Raw genomic sequence first — 24,814 nt, forward strand, 5'->3', positions numbered from 1 at the left:
GGCCTGTACCCCAGTTCTTGTATGCATAAATAAATAAATCTTTGAAAAAAAAAAAAGGTTATCTGTGCAAGGTCATGAGGCTGGGAATGGCAGAGGCAGAATTCAATGCAGGTGTATCTGACTGAGAGACCCCCTTCTCACCAGCACTGTTCTGTTAGAGCTGGACCCTGTGCAGGCAGAATTCTAACCCTCTGCGCCCTGGGCCCATGCCCGGGTTATGTTGTGATAGCTGCATCAGATGGCAAAAGGAATTTTTGCAGGCATAATTTGGGTTTCTTGCCAATTCACCTTAAAATAGGGAGATTATCCTAGATTCTACAGGCGAACTCTTGGAGGCCGTCCAGGCTCAAAGAAGGCAGAGAGGGGCAGTACAGCAGGGTCGGGCGTTAGCAGCGGCTCACAGAAGAGGGGCTGGAGAGCACAGTCAGGGAGACAAGGACCCGAGTCCCACAGCTGCGAGAAATGGGTGAGCTGAGAAGTGGAACCTCCCCCAGAGCCGTTCCGGGCCTGGATCTGTGACCCACACATACTACTGTGCGATCGTAAACAGAAGGTGATTTAAACCACTAAGTCTGTGAGAGGTCATGACAGCATCCTGGAAAACAATCACAAGCCTGCAGTCTCCTGGGCCACGCTGCTCTCAATAGTTTCTCTAAAATTTCATTTCTAAAGCGATAAAAGAGGACTCAGATATGTCGCCCTCGAGAGCTGGCTAGAGAAGCTGAAGGGACAATGCAGCCCCAAGGGACGAGTCCCGGTTTCCCTCCTTCCCTTCCCGACCACACATTGGCCCTGGGAGGAAGACCGCCAGCTGCAGATGCAACAGTCGTGCCTGCTCGCAGGGCCAGGCGCTTGATGGCCCACTCTCCCCGGGCACTGCAGTCTCAGCTGGCACGTGCCGCTCCCTGCTGTGACCAGCAATCGGCTCCCTGGCACCAGGAAGGCATCAGAATGCTCGACTACCCCTCTGGAACCCAAAGAATCTCATTCTGCTTAAATGTGATGTCATAAGGAAAGGGAGAGAGCTGCATCAACAGGGAGAAAATAGAGAACGCGCGGTCATCTCCACAGGTGCGGCAAAGTGCTGAGCTTATGGGCCATCGCAGAGAGTTTTCCTTTGAGATCCAGGCAAGGAGCCCACTGGTCATTCACTGGCCTCTGCACTGCAGGGCCAGGCCAGTGAAATAAAGTATGAAAAACAAATAAAAGGAATGAAAAAGGAGAAATGAAGCACTTTTATCCATGAAGGATGTAAATGTTTCCACACGAAAAATAGTAAAAATAGTTCCGTACAAAGCCCAAGAAAGAACCAGACACCCGAACACAGGAGTGCAGGGAGGCAGGTAGCCGCATACAAAGCCAATGCTCCAAAAAATCTGACGGTCTGATGGCATCTAAGGCCCCGCATCTGACAGAAAATAAAACATAAAATTAAAGAAAAGGGGCCTCCCCGGTGGCGCAGAGGTTGCGCACTGGGTTGCGAAGCTGCCCGCAGCCTCTGCAGTGCCGGTTCGATCCCCGGCTGCTCCCCGGCCACTGGAGGAGGGTCCCACATGGCCGCAGACCTCTCCTGCCGCCTGCTGCTCCCCTCAGCAGTGTACTTCGGTCCTTCTGCCTGCTCTGCTCCCCGCTCTGGCTCTGGTGAATTCTCTCACCTTCCCGCGCTTCTGACTGTACCCAGTGCTTGTATAATTAAACGAAACAAACAAATAAATAAATAAATCTTAAAAAAAAAAAACAAAAAAAAAAAACACTGCATTTAAAAAAAAAAAAAATTAAAGAAAAGCCCACCGTTCTAAGTGCACGAGGCGTGCTCTCGTAACTCTTAGGCAGACGTCCAACAGAAGGCAGGCTCGGCCTGCAGGCAGGAAACATCAAGGAAGGCAAAGACCCGAGTGACCGTACGAGGGGCGTGGGGATCAGCGCAGCACAAAAGCCAGCTAGAGGCTCACCTCCATGCCCCTCAAAATACCCACGTTCCTCTGTGGATCGAGGGAGGTGGGATTTAACAAGACAATTCTAATATTAACATGGAAATGGACAGCACCAAGCAGAGCCAAACATTCTACCTCATGGGTCAGCCAACCGTAACCACCGTCGGTCGGCCATCTGCTTTTAGAAATAAAACTTCACTGAAAGACAGCTGTGCCCATTCATTTACATCCTGTCTGTGGCTGCTGTCCCTGTACGAGGGCAGAGCTGAGGTTCGAAGAAAGTAACAGGAGCCTCAAGGATGAAATACTTACTCTGCCTTCTAAGGAAAAGCTTGGAACCCCTGCTTTATACTGTAGAACTCTCTGTAGTGATGAAATGCTCCCTGTCTCCCTGCCTCCCATTCCAGCAGCCACCCGTCACATCTGCCAAGCAGGCACCAGAGATCTAACAAGCTAACAGTACTGGGTAGCTGAATTTTTACCTTTATTGATTTTCATTCATTTGAATAGGCTATCACCCTGGCCACACAGCCTCAGGGGCTGGCAAAGAGCAGTGCTAAGACTATGTTAGCACTAATTAGGGTGGTGTGCCAGTAATGTTTACTGATCACTGTACGAGGCCAGGAGACCCATAGGCATAAGGATAACTGATTTATCGTAAGAGTGGCTGCCTAGCAGGAAGAGTCTTTTTCAATGAAGAGTTGGGAAAATCAGATGTCTAAATACAACACACGATACAAGCTATACTTTCATATCATACATAAAAATTGATTCCAGATTTTTGGGGCACTCTGTTGACAGCACAAACAAACCAGGGCACATCCATGCAATGGAAACACCGTCAACGAAAGGACCTGCTGAAACAGGGGACGCAGCGTGGGGCGCCACAGACTAAGGGTGGGGAGCCAAGGTGAAGACAACATGAGTCCGTGAACAAGCAATTCCTAAAACGGCAGCTCCACAGAGAAGGAACATGGAGGAGCCTTGGCTGGGACAGAGGGAGCGGTTACAAGCCAATGCGAGGGAACTAGGAGCGACGGAATGTTCTAAAAGTGGACTGTGGTAACAGTTACACGATTCTATACATTTACCAAAAATCACCAAACTGTACACTTACAACAGATGAATTTTATATTTAAATCATGCTACATGAAATGGTTTTTAAAAAATCAATTCCAGATAAAGAGCCCTATCACTTCTTGGCCTCTTGGCTAAGATCATGTGTCCAGATAAAGAGATCTAAATTTGCAAGATAAACCTTATCATTCCTAGACAATAAAGACACGCACATGCTTGTCACCAAGAGACTTAAACAGAACACAGAGCACTGCAGACAAGCCTGTATCATTACGGGGTTAAAAGGCAACCAAGTATCTGTAACGCCTATAGCCAACATAAGGCTGGTATCCAGAATTCATTAAAACTTACAAATCAATAAAACAGATTACCCAGTAGAGCAAAAGATTTAATCAGATACTTCATTAAAAAAAAAAAAAAGATTTAAATGATTAGCAAACATATAAAAAGGTCACACCAGAATAGTTAAAAGGAAAGACTGGCAAGGTCAAGCCTGGCAAGGGTGTGACACTGTGGAATAGTCACACGTCGTGGTAAACGCATGAAGACACACAACACTAGATGCCAGAGCCCACTGAAGCTGGTGTGTGGGCAGAGCGTGTGCTGAAAAGCCCACTCCGGGCTGTGTGAACAAACGGAAGGAGCACAGGTACTCCGTGAGCGCTGTGCACGCCAATGTTCAGAACGTCCTATTCTACTACAGCTACACAGCTGATGTCCACCAAGAGGAGACTGGATGCGCACAGGGAGCGCGTTCACAAAGCAACAAGACAGGGAACAGCCGCATGCAGTAAGGATGACTCCTACAAGGCTGATGTGGAACAAGAGACACCCTAGAGACTGAATGAATGAACTAACACAGTCTGCGGAGGCTCCAAACCAGCCCAAACCAAATGACAGCATTTGAGAAGTTTAAGTAGTAGAACTCTAGACAAGCAGAGAGTGTTGATGCAATGGACAGTCCTGGGTTAGAACCCAGGTTTTAAATAGTGACTGAGCAACACGTTAGGGGGCAGGCAGCTGGCAGACTCTGAGAGTGGACAGCAGGCTGGCTAACAGAATACCATCAGTGCTAATTTCCTGAACAGATCACCCCATCGTGGTTGTGTAGGAGAAGGTCCTTGTTCTGAGACGACACAGGTCCTGCCCGCAGCTTATCTTCAAGTAATTTATCAAAAATAACCATCCCGAGGGCCTACCCCGGTGGCGCAGCGGTTGAGCGCTGGGTTGCAAAGCTGCCCGCAGCCTCTGCAGTGCTGGTTCGATCCCCGGCTGCTCCCCGGCCACTGGAGGAGGGTCCCACATGGCGCGCAGACCTCTCCTGCCACCCGCTGCTCCCCTCAGCAGTGTACTTCGGTCCTTCTGCCTGCTCTGCTCCCCGCTCTGGCTCTGGTGAATTCTCTCACCCTCCCGCGCTTCTGACTGTACCCAGTGCTTGTATAAATAAATAAATAAATCTTTAAAAAAAAAAAAAAAAAAAAAAAATAACCATCCCGAGTACTCATGTGGGGAGAGGCTGTGCAGACACCGCTGGAGTCCCGGGTCACGGGCAAGGGGATGCTCACGGTGTTATTCTTACAACTGGGAATTTGAAATTTTTAAAATGATAAGTAGAAATTAAAAATGTCAAAAGAAAAAAATCAAATTAATAAAAGCAAATGCTACCACCTTCTATGCCCAGGCAGTAGTGTCTTTGGGGAGCAGGAAAATTGGGGCTGCCCAAGAGGGGCGCAGGGAGATGGGGGCCACAAGTTCTGGTTCTCAATTTTGCCGAAGGGGACACAGATGAACGTTTCTGTTCTGGGCACTTGCTGCCCGAGGCTGTTCACGGTTTTGCAAGATAAGATGCCATGATGTTGTATCCGAATTGAAGAACGGTAGTGATTTTTTATTTGTTCTTATACTTTTCCATATTTTTCTAATTATTGACCAAGAGAACATATTCTTTGGATAAGGAAAAATGCTAGTTAAAAATTCACTGGATTACAAATATTGTTTACTTCTTTAACTTCTTTATCTTAAATAATTATAGAAAAACCAACAAATTGCAGCATAGTAAGACTATTAAATTTCCTTGTGCTATTTTAATTACCAAAAGGTATTCTGGTTGTTGGCATAAAAAAACAGTTAAACTCAGAACAGAATTTCAAAGAAAAAAGCATATGTGGGCATTAAAGCAAAGCCAGGTTAGTTGTGAAGTTATGAAGAGCAAGTATTTCAAAGAAGAAATTTCAGGTAATTAGCTAGACAATTTAATCACAAAAATTCTTTTCAGCAGTTACGTGGCTCTTTCCAGCGAGTATGTTTAGTCCCCACTGCCTCGTCAGTAATGCTTTCCACTTTCTTAAGGAGGCTTCCCCCACATGCAGTCTTACCCAAAACCCCACACAAGTCGGAAAAGGAAAGCCACTCCAGCCAGGCAGAGGCGAGGGTCTCCGGAGTGCTCAGCCATCCCCGAACCCTTGGGAAGCCTATCACATGAGCTAAGGTCTGCAGAAGACACAGGGGAACCCCCAAACAGCTACCACGAGCTGCCTCATCAAACACGCATGAGCTACTTTTTACTCCAAAACTCAGACTACAGTCTGGGGACACTGTCTCTATCACCTATTAGGAAATGAAAGCCCAATCCCACCCCCAACCTAGGTATGGGTTTGTGGTAAAAAATGCAGGGCCTGTTCCTTTTACCTGGAGCAGTGGATCTCACTGGTGGGGTCTTCCTCTTGGCCAAGAAGTTTCTCAGCTGTGCCTGTTTCACGGGGGACAGTTTAGCTGCAAGAAATACGTGAGCCCATAAATGCTTACGATTCGGTTCTTTTGAAGTCAGTAGACAGAAGAGAACAAAGCGACTCAGAACTGACTTACCTGGTACTTTGGGCAAGGGTTTGGCATGAGAGTCTATGGTGGTTTTCAACAAAGCATTGCGCAGGCTTTCAAGGTCACTATCAAAACTGAAACAGAAGAGTGTTACAAACCAACCAATCACTACCTAAGAATCTGAGGGGGTGGGACGGGGTGCGGGCAGTGGGGAGTACTAGCCTTCTAAAGACAAGCAGAGATGAGTGTATCCCCCCAATCAATGTCATCAGTCCAAAAGGCAAGGCAATGACCCTAACATGACATCCCACCCTGCCACACGCAACACTGGTTAAAATCTACACATTCAGCCCACAAGGGAAACACAAACCCAACTTGCTAACTTCAGGGGCAAACTAACGGCTAGGCTGAGGGCCACCACACTGAAGCAAAATTACCAAACTGAGCTTTAAGACAGTAAGTCAACCTAAACTTGCTTCATCGGCTCATGACCCGGTGCTTTCCAGGCCTCCCTCTTCAGTCACCCATGAGGCAGCAGTTAGAGCCAGTCCGGGGGCAAAGCAGCCAGACCAGGACCACACAGGTGGCAGATAGCAGAGGAACTTTAAGCCCCATCTGACCCCCTAGGCCCTGCATCCCATCTCCTCACACCCTTTACTGCGTGCCGGGGGCTGACAGGCCCACACACCTGTGCGTGGAGCTAGGGGCAGGCGAGCCCGAGGACAGGCTCCACGGGGATGTCTGCTTGTAGAGGCGGAGCTGCTGGAGACTGTCCACCAGGTGGTTCAGCCTCTTCCTCTGCTGGTTGATGATCTCGCGATTGTTGGCCAGGGTGTTGAACAGCGTCTCCCGCTCTGGCACAAGCAGGCGCCTGTGTCGATGAGGTGTGAAGAAGTAAACACGAATGGTCAGAGGAAAGACACCTCCCACCAGGAGGGAAAAAATCAACTATTTAACAGTGAAAGGGATAAAATGGAGAACCACTAGTGACAAGAGTGAAGCAATTATTAGAACAGAAAGGGGGGTGAAAACCTACTGAAGCTGAAGGGGAGCACGCAGCCATGGACACACAGGCCAGCTGCACCACAAAGGCACAGGGTAGAAATCTGGGAAGGGCCTGAAGCGGTGAAACGCCAGTCAACTATGTGGATGTGAGAACTTGAACTCTGCAGAAAGGGGGCTTGAATAAAAAGCCTGTTAGGTAGTGACTCCTGGGAGTTGTCATAAAGGAGAAGAAAGTCCGGCTTCTGTCAGCATCACACACTTGTTAAAAAGCCAACTTATCAATCAGCCAACAAAGAGGATTCTACCGCCAGGCAGAGCAGAGTTCACGCTGCCAGCTCCAGCCGACCTCCCCAGGAGGCGAGGGTGGGCCCAAGGCTGTGGACTCTCCAGCGGGTCCAACTTTCTGGGAACCAGCACCACAGATCCCAGGGTCCTCCCCGACCAGCGTCAGGAGGATCTACAACCTGAGCTGCAGCTCCTGGGCTCAGACACAAAGCCTTTCTCCAAGGCACCGCACGCTGTGACAAATTTTGCTTAGAGAAGTTTAAGCACCTCCCAGCCCTGCCCCTGACATCACACCCAGTTGCCCCACTTCAGCGTTCTGTGATCCACAGCTCTGTCAACAAGTTAGCAGATCATCTCTCGGCTGGTTTCTGCTTTGGGCTAGTCACGCCAAGCACAGGTGTGTCAGAATCTAGTGTTCTTATGGCTAATTTGCTTTTTGAGTTTCCTATGGGCACTTTACTGCTCTCCGCAAGTACAGCACTCTATTCCTTGCGGAAACTACATGGCACTCTAACAAACGGCCAGTGGTAGAAGACTAGGACAAAGGTTCAAAGGTTCCCCCTTTGCTCTCACTTCTCTCAATTTTTGCATTTTCACACTAACTAGAAATGTCTCTCCAAGAAGAAAATTTGGAATACACAGAAAATAAGGGAAAAACCTATCTTCATCCCATCTCACAGATACAACTGTGAATATTTTGACAGATTTATTTCCAGCCTCTCTTCCATGTTTAGACTTTTGCATTGAGATCATCCATTATGATTTTTTCTTACCCTTATCATATTTCACACTTCACATGGAGTAGTTATAATTGCATATTCCATACAATATAGAAAATATATTTCATTTTTTGACAACATGCTTTTCAGTAGTTGCAGTCTCCTATATTGGGTAAAAAATGTGACAGATTTATTGAGTGACTAACTTGGCTAATTAAGTTAAACCGAATTTTTCATGACCATAAAGTACATAAATTGTTATTAGCACTGTTAGTCCTAGAGAATTCTAGAATGAGAACAACTGGGTCAAAGAGATTGTACATTTGTAAGGATTTTCTAAATGCTCCCAAATCATTTCTGAATCAAATTACAGCACAATCCACTCTGCCCGAGGAGGACGGGAGACCACTCACTTTTGCTTTTTCTTTTGCTCCAGATGCCGATCCCACTCCAAGTCCAGAACATCATTCACATCCTGGACAGCAAATTTCACATATTGATGAAGGCGCCGAATTTCCTACAAGAAAAAAATGGAAAAGGCAAATGACTCAGAACATTAAAATTAAAATGAAAACCAGAAGCTCAGCCCCCCAGTGGTGTGACAGAGGGGAAGCGCCGAGAAAAGGGCACCAGAAAGGGCGTGTGGGCCTAGAGTCCCTGGGAGCAAATGGTCTGGCCTGGTTCTCATTCTTCAGCCTCCGTGAAGCATCTGGGCATGGCCTAGGATCTCCCACCACCCTAGTGGAAGATTCAGCTCTCCCACCCCTGCGGGACAGACAGAACGCCCAAGAGGCAGTGCTGAGAATAATTCTGAACCTCTCTCATTCACAGCAGAGAACACGAGTCAGCTCACTAGTTGAGAAAAACAAATTTCTTCTCAAAAGCAAAGAATAGTATCAGCACTAGCAACTGAGTTTACAGTACTAAAATTCTTAGCCATTGACTCATTTTAGACCTGCAATAACTTTCTTTAGATTTTGGGCCGGTGTGGGCATTCAGGGCTCTGCAACCTGACTCTCAACAATTAGAGAGGCAGCATCCCACAGGTGTGTGCCCATGAACACCACGTGCTACCCGCCGGGAAAAGCTCTTTACATCTGCACACGCATCTTATGAAGTTTAACTATATTTTCAAAATTATTCTTAGATAAGGACACAGCCCCTCAACCAACAAAGAGAAATACCATTTAGAGAGCCAGCTGGCTGCAGGAGGCTGCAGTAACCTGGGCATCAAATGTAAATTCCCATGTGACACTCAGTAGCTCCACACGCCGAGCCTCACATGTATTCCTAGCTGTGTGCCGGGGATGTTTCTTCTGCACATGTGCCCAACGCTGCCACCAACTGCTCCCCCCAGCCCATCACATCGTGTTCTTTTCTGTAGCTGAGCTGCCTGCTCATCTGGTCCCTGGCAACACAGCCCCCACTGTTATTATGCACCATCTTGCCCTGGCTACTTCCAGCAGGACTGCACCCAGCACAGCAGTCAAGAGCCCAGCAGGCTCTGCAGCCAGACTTTCAGGTCTAGCTTTGACGAGCGGGGAGACCTGGGTAGCTCCAGAATCTGTTTCCTCATCTATCTTTTGTACATGGCATATACCCAACAAATGCCAACTATTATCGTCTACTTAGCACTGTCAAAAAGAAAATGATCGGGCCTCCCCTGGTGGCACAGCGGGTGAGCGCTGGGCTGCAAAGCTGCCTGTAGCACTGGTTTGATCCCTGGCCGCTGGCGAGGGTCCCACATGGCGCGCAGACCTCTCCTGCCACCCGCTGCTCCCCTCAACAGTGTATTTCATTGGTCTGCTTGTTCTGCTCCCCGCTCTGGCTCTGGTGAATTCTCTCACCCTCCCGCGCTTCTGACTGTACCCAGTGCGTGCATAAATAAATAAATAAATAAATAAATCTTAAAAAAAAAAAAAAGAAAACGATCTCCTTCTGCACGGGCAAAGTGTCCCCCAAGAGTTGCACACTTCAAACACAAGACGGGAAGGCTCGTCAGGAGAGCGCGGCCCGGTGGGCACAGCAGGCTGGCAGTGCTCCTGCGGGGCAGCCTCCACAGCAGGACACAGGGCAAACACCCCCAGAGCTGCAGGGTTCGGCGCAGCTCCCAGCTTTCCTGGGAAGAGAGGCCACTTCTTTCATTCTACTGTCAGCAGGAGGATAGGCAGGTAAGGAAACAGGAGAGTCTATAGCCTCAAGTTCCCTGAGGCAAGAAGGATTCATCACCACAGACGGCACATCCCTGGTGAGGAAGGTAAGCGCCGCCAGCTGCGTGCCCCTCCTCACAGGTTCCTGGGCCAAGAGGAGCAGGTGGGAGATGAGCCCCTAAAGCTTATGCTACAACTTTGAATTGAAAACTGAAAACAATAAAAATAATTAAGATTTAATGAGAAAAGTGACTCTGCTAAAGCACAGCAATCAGGAGAGGGCCTAGCAGGGGGAATTTCCACTCCCGGTGCTATCAGAAGGCTCCTCCGCCGCCGGGGCTCAGTGCTGTCACCTCACAGGGGAGCGCTAACGCCCGTCACGTGGAGACTGGCTTTGAAGACCAGAAATAATGTACAAAAACACCTAGCAGGGGGCTTGGGATGCGATGAGTAATCACTACTGTTATTAGTCATGATTTGGTGTAGAAATACATTATCTTCCTCAACAGCACATTTATTCTCTACCAAGTTTAGGATTCAATGAAGAATCCTATTTTCAGCTTAATCCAAAAACATGAGTGGGAAAGTGTGACATCTTTGTCACAGTTGGTTTACGGACAGTGTGTCACTTATTCACAGGAGATGAACGGCTTCACAGGGCAGCCATGGAGATGCCGCCCCAGGAGGAGGAGCCAGGCAGGAGTCTGCCGAGGCAGCACGCTGGCTGGGTTCTCCTACCTGGAGCTGGGCCTCACTCTTGGGGTCCAGAGGACGCTTGTAGAGCAAATGCAGGTACGCAGAGTCACAGTTTCTCTCATTTTGTTCTCTGGCTTCTTCCACACCAGCAAAGCCCTCAAGTAAAGTTGTCTTCAGGGTGCTTATATCTCCGTGGAGAGACTGAAAAGGCACAAGGATGTACTGGTACAAAGAGCTGTATTTCTAAGAAGCAAGCCTGCTTGTCTGAATCAAGGAAGGTGGAGTCCCTCCAGTATCCAGAACGAACAGCCAAGTATGCTAATGGTCGTGTGAAAAGAAATCTCGCAGCTTGGAAAAAACGGTGCTACTGCTCATTATTGTCTTACCCATATTAGGCGAGGAAAGTATAAACAGTACCTATAACCTCACTGCCTGAAGACAATGCCTGGTACTATCCCAACTCCCCATTCCAGACAGGCCACTTAAGGCAGGTGCTAGAGTCGGTCTGGACTGGGAGACTGGCACTATCACTAGTAACTGGGCGGTTTGGGGCAAATCCCTTCACCCCACCAAGCCTCAGTTAAAGCCTAAGCCACCCACCCACTCACAAAGCTTCCATGAGATAATCCAGATGAAGCGCAGTGTGTTCAGTGCAGCGTCTGGTCCACAGCAAGTAGTAACAGCAGTAATAACAATAACACCGCAAATAATGTCAACAACTTTTATACTGTGTAGGCTTTCAGTCATTCTGCTTTAAAAAACCATTTTACTGGGGCTCCCTGGTGGCGCAAGGGGTTAAGCATAGCACTATGAAGCAATCCCCAGCCTCTTCAGCATGAGCTTGATCCCTGGCCGGCCAGGGAGCTACCCACATGGCAAAGCAGACCTCTCCTGTCTCACCTGCTGCTCCCCTCAGCAGTGTGTTTCAGTCAGTGTGTTGGAGCCTGTTCTGTTTCCCACTCTGTCTCTGGTGAATCCTCTCACCCCCCACGTCTCTGGCCTGCACCCCAGCTCTTATATGCAAAAATAAATAAATCTTTAAAAAAAAAAGGAAAAAACCATATTATAACCTAAAAACACTCTGTAAGAGACAGAAAAATTTCAAATATACCTAAACTAAATTAACAATCACAATAAATCTTCATGTGCGTGTGTCACGTGTGTGTCAGCAGGGTGGATGTATTCTTACTCCCTCCACACAGAAACCTGAGGCAGAGTAGCAGGATTAATCTGCCAGCCCCTGACGGTCAGCCAGGGCTGAGGCACACACTGCCGGGGAAGTATCCACCTGCAGCAAGGGACACGAGTGGTGCCTGAGGAGATGAGGCACCCACTCCCATGGAGGATGACGAGAAAGTCCTTTAGGGCCCACCCTCAGAAGACCCCACCACACACAGACCTCCGTGGTCTCCTTAATTTGCGAGAGGAAGGAGCGCAAGCCGTCCGACTCCATGCGCAGCAGCTTCATCTCCTCAGGTGTGCCCACCCGGAAGCAGGCTCGGGAAGTCTGGGTTTTCAACTCGGACAGTTCCTTCTCGAAGTGAGCGATCTGTAAGGCACAAAGGAGGAGATTCAGCATGACCGGCATAGTGGCAGTGTCAGCAGCACACTCAGTACAGACTTTTGGGACACCTGGGTTCAAGGCCGAACAACGTAGCGACCCAGGAGCCGGCACTCAGAAACATTCAAGTCTCCAGAGCAACTTCTGGAAAAAATCTGCAGAACAAACTTACCTCCTCCCCAATGCCGGTTATCACTGGATCTGACTCCTTCCACTGTTGTCCCTGCTTTTCTGTGACAGGAGGCTGAAGTGATTTCACCTGCAGTAGAAGGCAAACATCTCAACTGCACCCCTGCCCTGATTTTCAGCGCCTGAAGTAGTCATTCCGTGCCTGCCACGGCAGCGGTCCTGTCAAGGCTCTAGCTTTCGCTCTTCTAAGCCATGCTAACCACGCCCCCACACCACGTGAGGCACGTTCCAGAGAGCGGTGCTCGAGTGGGCCTGACAGATGGGATCCCTGCTCTCATGGAACTTACTGAGACAGGACGGATAGTGAAAGAGTGGCAGGATCATACAGAGAATAAAAAGGAGCACTGCTTGAGATGAGATGGCACAGGACGCCCTCAGTGATGGTCACCACTGAACCGAGACCTCGAGTAAAGGAGAAAGCTATGAAAAGTTCTAGAAGGACGTTCCAGGGAGTGGGAAGTACAAGTGTAAAGAATTTTAAGTCAAAAAAGAAAAGAAAAAGAATGAGGCAGGAAAGACGCTGGCGCCATTACGTAAAATAAATGTGGTTCAAGCGAGGTCAGGAAGGCAGCTGGGCAAGGCAGGGCAGGTCATGCAAGGCTACACCAAGGAGGCTAGGGCTTCTTACAAGCACGGGAAAGCCACCACAGGTTTTACAAGAGTTCAAACTATTCTTTGACTTTAAAATATCCTTCTTGCTGCTAACTAGAACACATGACGTGGGAGGTAGGAGCAGAAACAGGGAGACTAATCAGGAGACTAGGTAAGAAATGATATAGGTTGATAGCAGGGGAGACAGAGACAAGGATCTAAACATACCCCAGAGCCTCCCCTGGTGGTGCAGCGGTTGAGCGCTGGGCTGCGAGGCTGCCCACAGCCTCCGCAGCGCCGGTTCGTTCCCCGGCCGCTGGCGAGGGTCCCACAAAAAACAAAAAAACAAAAACAAAAACAAACAAAACAAAACAAAAACAAAAAAACTGCCACATCCCAGCAGGGCTCAGACCAGTTAGTCTGGATGGGGGAAGGGGTCATTAAAGAGAAGACCCCAGGATGGCTCTGGGTTTGGGGTTTGAGCAAACAACTGATTGGTGCTACTTAGTGAGATCAGAACACTAAAAAAGCAACATGTTCTGGTAGGACAGAAACCAAGAATTCTGCTTTAGAGACACTGTAATTTGGCGCATCTCCTAAATTTATTTGAGAGCTACAGCAATTACGTATAAACAGATTTTTGACTATTTAAGCATTCTTTAAAATGGCAGATACTTAACAAATACCATGAGTCATGCATAATGTCCAAATGTAGGCCTGCAAGCTAAGCATTTTTTTTTAAAGATTTATTTCTTTATGCATACAGGAGCTGGGGTACAGGCCAGAGGTGCGGGGGGTGAGAGGATTCACCAGAGACAGAGCGGGGAGCAGAACAGGCAGATCTACTGAAACACACTGCTAAGGGGAGCAGCGGGGAGACAGGAGAGGTCAGCTGTGCCATGTGGGTTGCTCCCTGGCAGGCTGGGAATCGAACTCATGCTGCAGTGGCTGCAGATAGCTTACAGGTTGCGTCTTAACCCTTGCGCCACCAGGGAGGCCCCTATTAACTAAGCATTTACGGAGCACCCCACGTGGGGGTGCTGGGAGTGCCAATTGGGAAACTGACAAATTCTCCTTAAGGTCACCTATAAAACTAAACAGATAACTGACTGTGGCGCTAAATATGAAAAGTAAAATAATAACGCTTTTAGAAAAACAAAGAATAGCTTTTGGCCTTATAACAGAAAATGATACCCAAAACAAAACACAAAAAGCACCTAACAGAAAACCTGACATACTGAGCTATATTGAAATGAAGAACTTGCACTCATTGAAAGAAGACATGAAGAAAATATTATATAAAAATGAGTAATAACGTAAAGTACATAAATAAATACATTTAATAAAAACTAATAAAAAAGCAGCCATGAAGAAAATGTAGTCTCAGCACCATGTGCATGTGTCCAGCAAGGAACTGTCTCTTGTAACAGTAAAAGAGACAGCCCAACAGGAAGGTGGACAAAAATGTCAGCCACTGCAGAGAAGATGACATTCCAGTGGTCACACAATCATATGAAAGCAAAGCATGTGAGAATTCGGGGGGTCCTGATAACGTTATTTCTTGATGTGGGTATGCCAAGGTGTGTTCAGATGGTGACCACTCACTGCATGTATACGCACACCACACGCACACTCTTTTCCTGTATGTAGTAAATGTCAATACAACATTAAGCACATAAAATAAAACTGAGATGGTATGAAAGGCAGAGGAAACAGGACACTGGATCGATGTCTTGGTTACTATGGGAAGGAGAGAAACACAATCAGATGCTACAGCTTCTCTGACATGAAGATACAAGAAACTGAACAGCACAGCCTGGGCAGGCTCAGCCCCACAAAAAACACAAGCCTGACTCTGGTGCACACACGCACACGACACATGCTCGGCCCACCCGTGTGGAGTTGCTCCTCAGAGCCTGAATACAACCTAGGAGGTGTGACTTCTGCTTGGGCGGGAGGCTGATGAGCATAAGTACTGCAAGGGGGTTCACACACCTGGGGGGAGACTGCCTTTGCCACCGGAGGAGTGATCCTGGGGGATTTCTGGGCCACCAAGGATGCTGGAATTGGACTGCCCTGCGCAGATGGCCCTGCTGGAATAAAAAGTCAGTCAGACAGCATTCATGCCCATCACAGCTGTCCATCCTCCAGTCTGAGACATCTCGACTGTCTCTGGGCACCTCCAGTGACATTAACAAGGGCGTGGTCACAGGGTCAGCCTCTGCTCAAGATGACTAAGAGCATATGCTAACATTTCACAAAGCAGATAACACAGGAGTTCTCTGATAACAGGCATGTGTACTTGTGTGCAGGTATTTGTGAGACTAACCCTTTGTGTTTTTATGCATACAAGATCTGGGGTCCAGACCAGAGGTGCGGGGGGGGGGTGGTGGTGGTGAGAAGATTCACCAGAGACAGAGTGGGGAGCAGAACAGGCAGATCTACTGAAACACACTGCTGAGGGGAGCAGCGGGGAGACAGGAGAGGTCAGCTGTGCCATGTGGGTAGCTCATGGCCGGGGATCGAATTCAGGCCATTGCAGTGAGAGCGCTGAGACTAACCCCTAGCCCACCAGGGAGGCCCGAGACTAGCCCTTTGGCCCATCCTTACTCCCCACAGAGGTTCCTGAGGTACCTTTGGGAATAGGAACAAAGTTTAAAACCACAAGTTGAAAATAATAAACAGCATCACCTTGCAGGGGCTTGAGGACCTTACTAGAAGCCTCCAGGACGAGTCTCATCCTGTGGTGCATTAGAATTAGTAGGGAACTTCTAAGGTAGAGGGCACTTCTAAGGTGGAGAGCTTCTAAAAAAAGAAAACCCAAAAGCTCACACCCTCATCTCACCTTATGAGATCCTGATTAAATCATCAGGGAGTGGTTTTCCTGGTAGATCCAGAATGCAGCTAGGCTGTGATGTAATAATCTAAGACTTAGACAAGGGCTTTAATCTAAGATCGAAGAACTAAATAACAGCAACACGCGTAGGGCCTCTGGCTGGTGAGCAGTGGCGAGGGAGAGAGCCTACGTGCATTAGGGTTCAAGTTGTCTCTCCCAAGCATAAAACAACGTGAGAATTAAGGCAATACTCCTCAACTTTTAGTCACAGATGCTTTTCAGAATCTGATGAAAAGATCCAGAATAAGATCCAGACTTTGGTAAATCTACAAGGCAGTCCTTCACAGCTTGATGCTTGCTCAATATTTACTAAACGAAGCGTATTTGACACACACGGGTGGTTACCCAAATACAGCTGGTCAGGTATCACTGCTGGTGTTTGTGAAAATCACCAACTTCAACTGAGACCTGCTACGGCCACCTGACAACCACGTGCTGTGGTGCGTGCCTCCTATGTGGCCTTATGGCCCAAAACACTTCACCTGAATCTCATCACGTGGAAGCAATCAGACCCCAACTCAGGGACAAAACCACTGGCCTGAGTTCCTCACAAACGTCAGTGCTGTGAAAGAGAATGAGCAACTATTTGAGGTTGAGAATGAGCAACATTCTTGAGCAACACAGAATGAGCAACTATTTGAGGCTGAGACTCCTGGGACAGAGTGGGAAGACTAAGCGCCCTGGCTGGCTCTGGGTTGGGGAGGGAGCCATGAAGAAGGAAGGTGATTTGGGACAAGTGTGCATAGATGGGCAGTAAATTCGACGCTGTTAGATTTCCTGACTCTGATAATGTGTTCTGTGTCCTTGGTTTTAGGAGTTACACACTACAGTAGTTAGGAGGCAAGGGTTTCATGTCTGCAATTAACTCAAGAAAAAAACATACAAAAACAAGAGATAAAGCCAACAATGAAAAACATTAGCAAGTACCGAATCTCAGTGAAGGGCAACCTTTCTCGGGCTTGAAAGGAAAAAAGATAAACTAGGTACATTTGCTCATGGATTTCTATCATGCATTTCATTTCCACTGGGCTTAATGACAAATTCCACTCATGGTCTTTAATACGCTTTTGAACAGTAGGGCTGATCGTGAGGATAACCACTGCAGGCGCATTCTCTTCTATGCAGCTGCAAAAGTTGCTCTGTCACTGACCGTCGTGTGTGCAAGCTGCCCCACAATAGACACTTTGCGAGCATCACCGAGAACACCCAGCTCAAGCAGCAAGGTCAGAGAGACAAGCAGGGTGGCACCGAGGCCACTGGGAGTCTTCCGATTCAGATTATGAAAATCTGCATGTCAGCACGAGATACAGGAAGCAATAAAAAATGCAGTCCAGCTATGCCGGTGAGGATCCTAAACTTCGAAAAATACTGAGAATTCACGTCTAGGCTCTGAAGAAGTTGGTGGCAAAGCATACCTGATGCCAAGGGAGAGGCCGAGGACTTTGATGACATGGAACCCAACGAGGAGGAGAGCACCGCAGGGTGGCTGAGGGACGCAGAGGCTGGCTTGGAGGCAGAGAACGGCAGTGTGGAGGGGGCACTCTGCGAGCTGCTAACAGGGGCCGTGGTGGCCATGGAGGTGAACCTGAAAGAAGGGCAGCGCAGAAGCGTCAGAATAGCCTGTGATGTCGTCACACCAGTAACAGCAAGGCCACGGACCTGTTGTCTTTCTCGTTGCCTCATGAGACGTCACTGTTCAGCTCTTCTGCATCAAAGGACAGCTGTAAGGCGCTACTTACCTCACTGCCTGCTTATTTAAGAAAGATGCAGTGAAAAGATCCAATAAGGAGTTACCATCAAATGAAGCTAAGCTTATCGTGACGTAAATACTCATTTCCTATCAAGATGGGAAAAAACTGAGGGAAAAAAAGTGAGACTCAATTACACTTGGCAGGTTCAGTCCTCTCTTGTCAAGGGAACCACTGAGAACTCGTTCCCGTCCAGTGGGAAGGTAAAGTTTCCCCTAAGAGCAGAACACCGCCAATGACCTGAGTGCCTGCCATTAAACGACTGGCTGAAGAACCAACAGCACAGATCCCAAAACGGATGTCAGCCGCTTGTGGGCAGGAAGGGCTGAGTGCTGGCTGTTAACAGTGACGACAGGTGGTGGCAACAGCAAGGACTACCTCCACGACCACAGGAGATGGCACAGATGAGGGGGGTAACCTGGGAAAGGTGACAGGTATAAGGGTCACTTCCCCCCAAAGCTCACGTTTTAGTGGAGGCAACAACAGGCAGAAGTAAAAGCAAGACACGAGTGAGCTGGTGGGAGCAGGCACGGAGGGCTATGGAACGTCATCTGGAGAGTTTAGACGTATGTGAGGCGCATCGAATATGGGAGCCAGGGGAGGCATTTCTGTTTCACAAAATGACTCTGGTGGCTGTGGGAAAAGGCTTGGAGAGTGAGGGGTAGACACAGGGGAAAGAGGGCAGATTCATTTCCCTCACAGCACGTGTGTGTACTGTTTCATTTTTTAAGATGAGAAATACCGCCCACACCTGCAAGCTGAAAAAACAAAAGAAATATTCAACTACATACTTTTAACCGTTAAAAAAAAAAAATCCTGGCCCCCCCCAACCCTGGTGGCGCAGCAGTTGAGCACTGGGCTGCGAAGCTGCCCGCAGCTTCTGCAGCGCTGGTTCGATCCCAGGCCACCGGGTGAGGGTCCCACATGGCGCGCAGACCTCTCCTGCTGCGCCCGCTGCTCCCCTCAGCAGTGTACTTTGTCAGTCTGCCTGTTCTGTTTCCCATTCTGGCTCTGGTGAATTCTTTCACCCTCCCGTGCTTCTGACTATACCCAGTTCTTGCATAAATAAATAAAATCTTAAAAAAAAAAAAAAAAAAAGGTTTCTTTTAAAATAAGTAAATAAATAAATAAATAAAATCCTAACGAACCTTCCTGGATTCTATCCACCGATGAAATGCAAGTGTTGTCTACATAATTCAAATGGCTACCATCCGCAAGCTTCCTTTGGGAAGTGGGAAACAGTGGACTCAGCAGCGATGATGCTGCTTGCCGTGAGTAACGAGCATTCCCTTCTGCCCATTCAACAGGAGAATCAAACCTCTGAGTGGTACTTACTTTTCGCTGAGGTTGACCTTGACCATAGCGCCTGAGGGTGGGAAGGAGGGCTTCATCCCTATGCTCGGAGCAGACACACTCGGCATCGGTGTGCTTTCTAGGGCAGGCTTAAAGCCCGACGGTCCAAAGGAGATGGAAGGAGTCGATGGCACCATGGGAGAGGCCGTGGGGGTGGGGGCCAGCGAGGCTTGAGGAGGAGGAGTGAAAGAGAAGGTGGCTGCGCTGGAGCCCAGGGCTGCTTTTGAACTGTCAGAGCCACTGGAATACGGAGTAGCGTCCCCGGTGACGGATGACTTCAAGGATGCAGAACCAAAGAACGCAGTGGAGGTGCCAAGAGAGGGCAAGAAGGCGGGAGTGGGTGCCGCGGACAGTGACGCTGGACCGGAGACCGGAGCTGCAGCTGCTGGAGCATCGAGTTTCTGCGGGGCCTGAGAAGGGGGGGTGGTGGGGGTACTTCCTGCAGTGGAAAAAGGGGGAGAGGAAGATGTCAGCACTGTAACGGAAAGCAAGTGGGAAGGGGCCTGTGGAACCAAAAGTGATGGTCCTCCTCAAGGAGCAAAGAATTACAAAGGAAACTGAGCTGATCAGACTTCGTGTGAGCAGGTCACAGGGTATGACACTCTGAAGGAGAACGGAAATGGGAACATCAGACTAAGAGGACTTCAGGGGCATGTGTCGAATATATAGAAAAATATACCTCTTGGGGTTACAATGCAAACAAGTCCTTCAGCAGCATTTCGTTCTCAGTCAGGAAAAAAATTTAATTCACACTTCTACCTCACTAACAGCCACCAAAGAAGCGAGTCCAGATCAATTAAAGATAAACACAAATGGAAAAGCATGTATTCACATACCTCATGAAAATAAAAAAGCAAAAGTAAAATTCAACAGATCCCTGAATAATGTCCTTTCACTTAAAATTGTAATGCTGAGGAGGAAAAACAAACAAGCCTGGTCCACTGTCCATGGAGTGGCTTTCTCCAAGACTACAGAGACACCCCCCACCTCCAGAAAGTTCACATGGGGTTCACTGGTGTGTCAAACTGCCCCAGTCAGAAAGAGTTGGTGTGAGCGCGACACGCCCTGTCCTAGAGGGGCGTCCTGTCCAGTGCTAGACTGGGCCCCACCTTGTACCCTGAGCTGCCAAGAGACTCCAGCCACCCTGACCCTGAATTGGAATAAGCAGTTTGGTAACTGAATAAATGAATGAATGGAAATTACTGTTTAATACTAAAAGTGTCTGGGGTCTTTATTTAGAAGTTTCATGATGTTCTTATGGCCAGAAATAAGCTGTAGGAACTTGTGTTTACATCATTTAGACTGTGGTCACATCGGTTTCCTTGTAAGTTGTGTCACTTACAGTAGAAGTCTCCAATGCCATTGAATGTATCAAGTATCTGACAATCTAGCAACTCGATACCTTTAGAAGTGACCAAAAAATAAATAAATAAATAAATAAATCGAAAAGACTAAAATTTGACTATATTAAAAAAAAGTTATGATTAAAGTCATATTCTGCATTAATTCCATATTAGCACCCCATGATACTAGTAAATATTCTGTGGCAAATGACACGTTTTAGTATTTCCAAATATTTGTTATATTACTAACGACAATGTTATGGCAATTACATTATCATTCATTGTTAGTAATAATCAGTAATAAAAATTAATAACCTCGTTTTAAAGCTCACATAAATTGAGATTGAAAATTTTCAAGACTCTTTTTTTAAAGATTTATTTTTATTTATTTATTTATTTTATTTATTTATACAAGCACTGGGTACAGTCAGAAGTGCAGGAGGGTGAGAGAATTCACCAGAGCCAGAGCAGGGAGCAGAGCAGGCAGAAGGACCGAAGTATACTGCTGAGGGGAGCAGCGGGCAGGAGAGGTCTGCGCACCATGTGGGACCCTCCTCCAGAGGCCGCGGGCAGCTTCGCAACCCAGTGCTCAACCGCTGCGCCACCGGGGAGGCCTGAAAATTTTCAAGACTCTTAACGGATATAAGCTGAAGACCTAAGTCACATTAATAAAATTCACACTGGGGCCTCCCCGGTGGCGCAGCGGTTGAGCGCTGGGTTGCGAAGCTGCCCGTGGCCTCTGCGGCGCCGGTTTGATCCCCGGCTGCTCCCCGGCCACCGGAGGAGGATCCCACATGGTGCGCAGACCTCTCCTGCCGCCCGCTGCTCCCCTCAGCAGTGTCCTTCGGTCCTTCTGCCTGCTCTGCTCCCCGCTCTGGCTCTGGTGAATTCTCTCACCCTCCCGTGCTTCTGACTGTACCCAGTGCATGTATAAACAAAACAAACAAATAAAATAAATAAATAAAACATGCCTCTATTAAAAAAAAAAAAATTAAAAAAAAAAAAAATAAAATAAAATTCACACTGGGCCTCCCCGGTGGCGCAGTGGTTGAGCGCTGGGCTGCAAAGCTGCCTGCAGCCTCTGCGGTGCCGGTTCTATCCCCGGCTGCCGTACGAGGATCCCACATGGTGCGCAGACCTCTCCTGCTGCCCGCTGCTCCCCTCAGCAGTGTACTTCGTCACTCTTCCTGTTCTGCTCCCCGCTCTGGCTCTGGTGAATTCTCTCACCCTCCCGCGCTTCTGACTGTACCCAGCACTTGTATAAATAAATAAATCTTTAAAATAAAGAACCCAAAATTAAAAAAAATAAAATAAAATTCACACTATCCAATCTCACTAATCAAAATAAATGCAAGTTGAAATGAGACATTTTTAATGTCGTCTAAATTATCAAGATTTTAAAATGTATAGTTCCCTATGTTTAGAAGAATAAAATGAGCCTGAAACTTTTTATCAGAATTATGTACAGTTTATGTTTTCAGAAAACATTTAAGCTTACATCTCAAGTCACAAAAAAACAAAATTGGTTATGCTATTTATAAGAATCAAGTCTATGAGAATAATCTAAAAAACAAAAGACATTTAATATAACCCAAATAGTAAAAACATTTATTAAAATACCCAACATTCACCCTTTTAAATGAATCAGGAAGATAATGTAAGAACATGGAAAATGCTTACAATTTAAACTAAAAGCCTCATATAAATTATATAAAATGAGTCCAATGATGAAGTATGTTATGAAAAACACTAGAAGGCAGGTTTACAAATGTTCCTATTTTTCAAGCTGTCCATAAATGTTAACTCCAAACGTCCTCTGAAGCATACATGTTAACTCCCTCACTTAAGTAACTAAACAAGAAGGCAGCACAGCTGCCCATTAGGGTCCTGGCTCTTCTGAGTTGCCTGAGATGACAGTTTATCCTCGCAAGGCCTGGAGCGGTGCAATGCTTAGGACAGACCTGAAAACTAAGGCCCCAGCGAATGGCCCCTCCTGTGGGAGCAACCGTCTCCGGCTCGCACACGACAGTGCCACAGCAGCTAGCTCCTTCAGACCCGCAGCACATGGAGGTCACTCGTCCCAAGCACATCGGGTAGACCACAGGGAGGCTGAAGCCAGAGCTGAAAGGTCTTTCCCACTGAAAAGGAAACTAAACACCCGAGAACTCCAGGCTGTGTTCTGAGCATCCAAGCCAGCACCCCTGGAGCTGCAGGCTAAGTTGGCGGGACACTCACCCCCTCCACCGCCTATACCTTCCAACCCCCACCCTTCGCTTATCTGAACTGGGAGGCGAAGCAGCGAAGGGTGGGGGGGGTGTCTCTCCACAAAAGACCACCAGTAAAATTGGGGCCCTGCCTGTGCCGGGCAGCTGGGTGGAGGTAGTTCAGGGCATCCACACTCAGGTAAGCAGAAGACAGAGTTCTCAGTGCACATGTACCGTGGTAAGAGGTGGCCCCGCACCACAGCCCAGGCCCCGTGTGTCGTCACCTGGCAATTAGCTGGGGTTGCGTCACCAGCCGGCAGGCCCCGGCACAGCAGCTTGCTCCCCATGCACTGCCGAGAAGAACAGCCCTCGGGAGTGACCGAGGCTTTACATCACAAGGGGCCAGCATACTTTTTCTTAGATGTGGATTAGGCTACACCAGCCACTTTTTAATCCATATTACAAGAGAAAAACAGCATTATACTCTCACAGAACCAGGGCTATCCGTGACATTCCAAATAATAAAGTCATGACCCTCTAAAATGATCTTTACTTCCTCCGCGCAAGTGGTGTGTCATCACTGGAAATTCTGACGCTACATCAGCATGAAGAACAGGAAGGACCCCGAATGCTAATGGTGGCTGCTGCTTGATGAATGAATACCTGTTCTGGTGTTTTTTCAATTTTCGCCAATAAACGTATTACTTATTGTCTTTATAAAGTAGGAAAAATCAAAACCTAATGAGAATTGAAATTAAACAAAAAAGAAATAAAGTCCCCATGTTCCTGACCTCCTGCTAGATTTCAACACCCATCTTTTAAGTATGTATCTACAGATACAGTTTTCCCCATAAAAAAGGAAACAGGCAGCGGGCCTTCTGCTCACCCGTGCCTATGTGAGTATTTCTTTTCGCCAACCCTCTCCCTCTGCGGGGCAGCAGCTTCCTGCCTGCCCTGACTGTACCCTGCTGGGGCTTTTCTTCACCGACCTCCCTCAGCAGAGGCCGCTCTCCTCTCTCTCAGCAAACCTGTCTCTTTTGGGGCAGCCCTTTCTGCCTGCTTGTGTCTATGTGAGTGTCCTTTATTCTTCTCTCCCTTTTCCAATAAATCTGCCTTTTGGATATTTAAAAAAAAAAAAAAAGGGAACAGTCTACAGTCAGTCACGTCACACTCCACTGTCTCACATCACTGCCCGACCACACAGCTGACCCGTGGACAACACGGGTTTGAACTCCGGAGGCTTTCTCCTCCATGGGTGCTGCAGCCATGGATTCTCCCAGCTGTGGTGCCAGCTGCGGAATGTGGACACAGGAGCTGCCCGAGCTATAAGCAGAATTTCACCCTGCAGGTCAGCGCCCCAAGCCCTGCGCTGCTCAAGGATCAGCTGTACGACCCTTTACTAACCAACCCCAACCTGAACCGATCCAAGACATTTACCGCGTCTTTGGGATTCAGACCACGTAACGGTCACGGCTGGGGAAGGAAGCGTGGGTGAGGGAGCTGGTGCGTGCGTCAGGGAAAGGGGAGTCTTGGCCTCAGTAAGACTGACTGGCTGGATCAAGACACCCCATTCCCCTTGGGCGTGCCCTAGAGAGCCGGGGTGCCGGGGTGGGAATACCGTACCTGGTGACTTGGGCTGCCGCTCTCCTTCTAACGAGAGCCGCTCTGGCGTCCTGATGAGGGACCTAACCCCCGGGTTTTGGTTGATCATGTAAAACGGACACAGCACCCCGTCTGTTGACAGTAACATGAGAACTGGAGCAGGAGGGAGGGTCTTCTCATCGCCTGTTAACCACAGAAAACAAAAGTGGTAAAAGAGACCAGCAATGGAGGTGCCCGGGCCCAGGAGGGACAGGCTGCCCTAGGAAGACATTTAAGGCCCAGGTCTGTTTGCTCCATCCGGATCCGAACAGCCTCTGGGGCGACAGCTCTCTGAAGAGAGCACACATCAGCAGTCACACTGTGTTGCAGGCGCAGGGCCGCCAGCTGTCCCGCAGTGGCCTGATGTTCAGGAGGCAAGTCCTGCTTTCCCTGACTCAAGAAGAATCTCATGGAAGTACATGACTTGGTGACAGACTAGGCTCCTGGGAAAACCCACAGTAGGACACAGAAAGGTCAGACAGACTACTTTATAATCATGCCCAGTTGAATCAGAAGCATTTGTCAGTGAAGACTACAAGAGAATGAGAGAAAATGAGCTGGTAAGACCAAACCACCTGGCCAGGAGGAGGACAAGGCATGTGACA

The 24,814-nt window shown here is 48.2% G+C and overlaps 1 protein-coding gene across 2 annotated transcripts in view; it reads right to left on the bottom strand.

Moving 5' to 3' along the window:
- The window catches only part of NUP214 (nucleoporin 214), a 90,442-nt gene that overhangs the window by 51,761 nt on the left and 13,867 nt on the right, over nucleotides 1-24,814 (bottom strand). The window contains exons 11-21 of one of the 2 annotated variants that reach the window (XM_037492903.2): nucleotides 24,192-24,353; nucleotides 19,004-19,460; nucleotides 17,336-17,505; nucleotides 15,020-15,114; nucleotides 12,417-12,503; nucleotides 12,083-12,232; nucleotides 10,726-10,884; nucleotides 8,251-8,354; nucleotides 6,517-6,699; nucleotides 5,877-5,962; nucleotides 5,700-5,783 (exon numbers count right to left, since the gene is read on the bottom strand). In XM_037492903.2, the coding sequence (XP_037348800.1) occupies nucleotides 5,700-5,783; nucleotides 5,877-5,962; nucleotides 6,517-6,699; nucleotides 8,251-8,354; nucleotides 10,726-10,884; nucleotides 12,083-12,232; nucleotides 12,417-12,503; nucleotides 15,020-15,114; nucleotides 17,336-17,505; nucleotides 19,004-19,460; nucleotides 24,192-24,353 (1,737 nt within the window). Of the gene's footprint in view, nucleotides 1-5,699; nucleotides 5,784-5,876; nucleotides 5,963-6,516; nucleotides 6,700-8,250; nucleotides 8,355-10,725; nucleotides 10,885-12,082; nucleotides 12,233-12,416; nucleotides 12,504-15,019; nucleotides 15,118-17,335; nucleotides 17,506-19,003; nucleotides 19,461-24,191; nucleotides 24,354-24,814 lie in introns of both variants that reach the window. The other variant, XM_037492902.2, reaches the window with a different exon arrangement.

The sequence above is a fragment of the Talpa occidentalis genome, unplaced genomic scaffold (assembly GCF_014898055.3).
Source record: "Talpa occidentalis isolate TD23 unplaced genomic scaffold, MPIMG_talOcc4v2.1 talOcc4.7, whole genome shotgun sequence".
Lineage (NCBI taxonomy): Eukaryota > Metazoa > Chordata > Mammalia > Eulipotyphla > Talpidae > Talpa > Talpa occidentalis.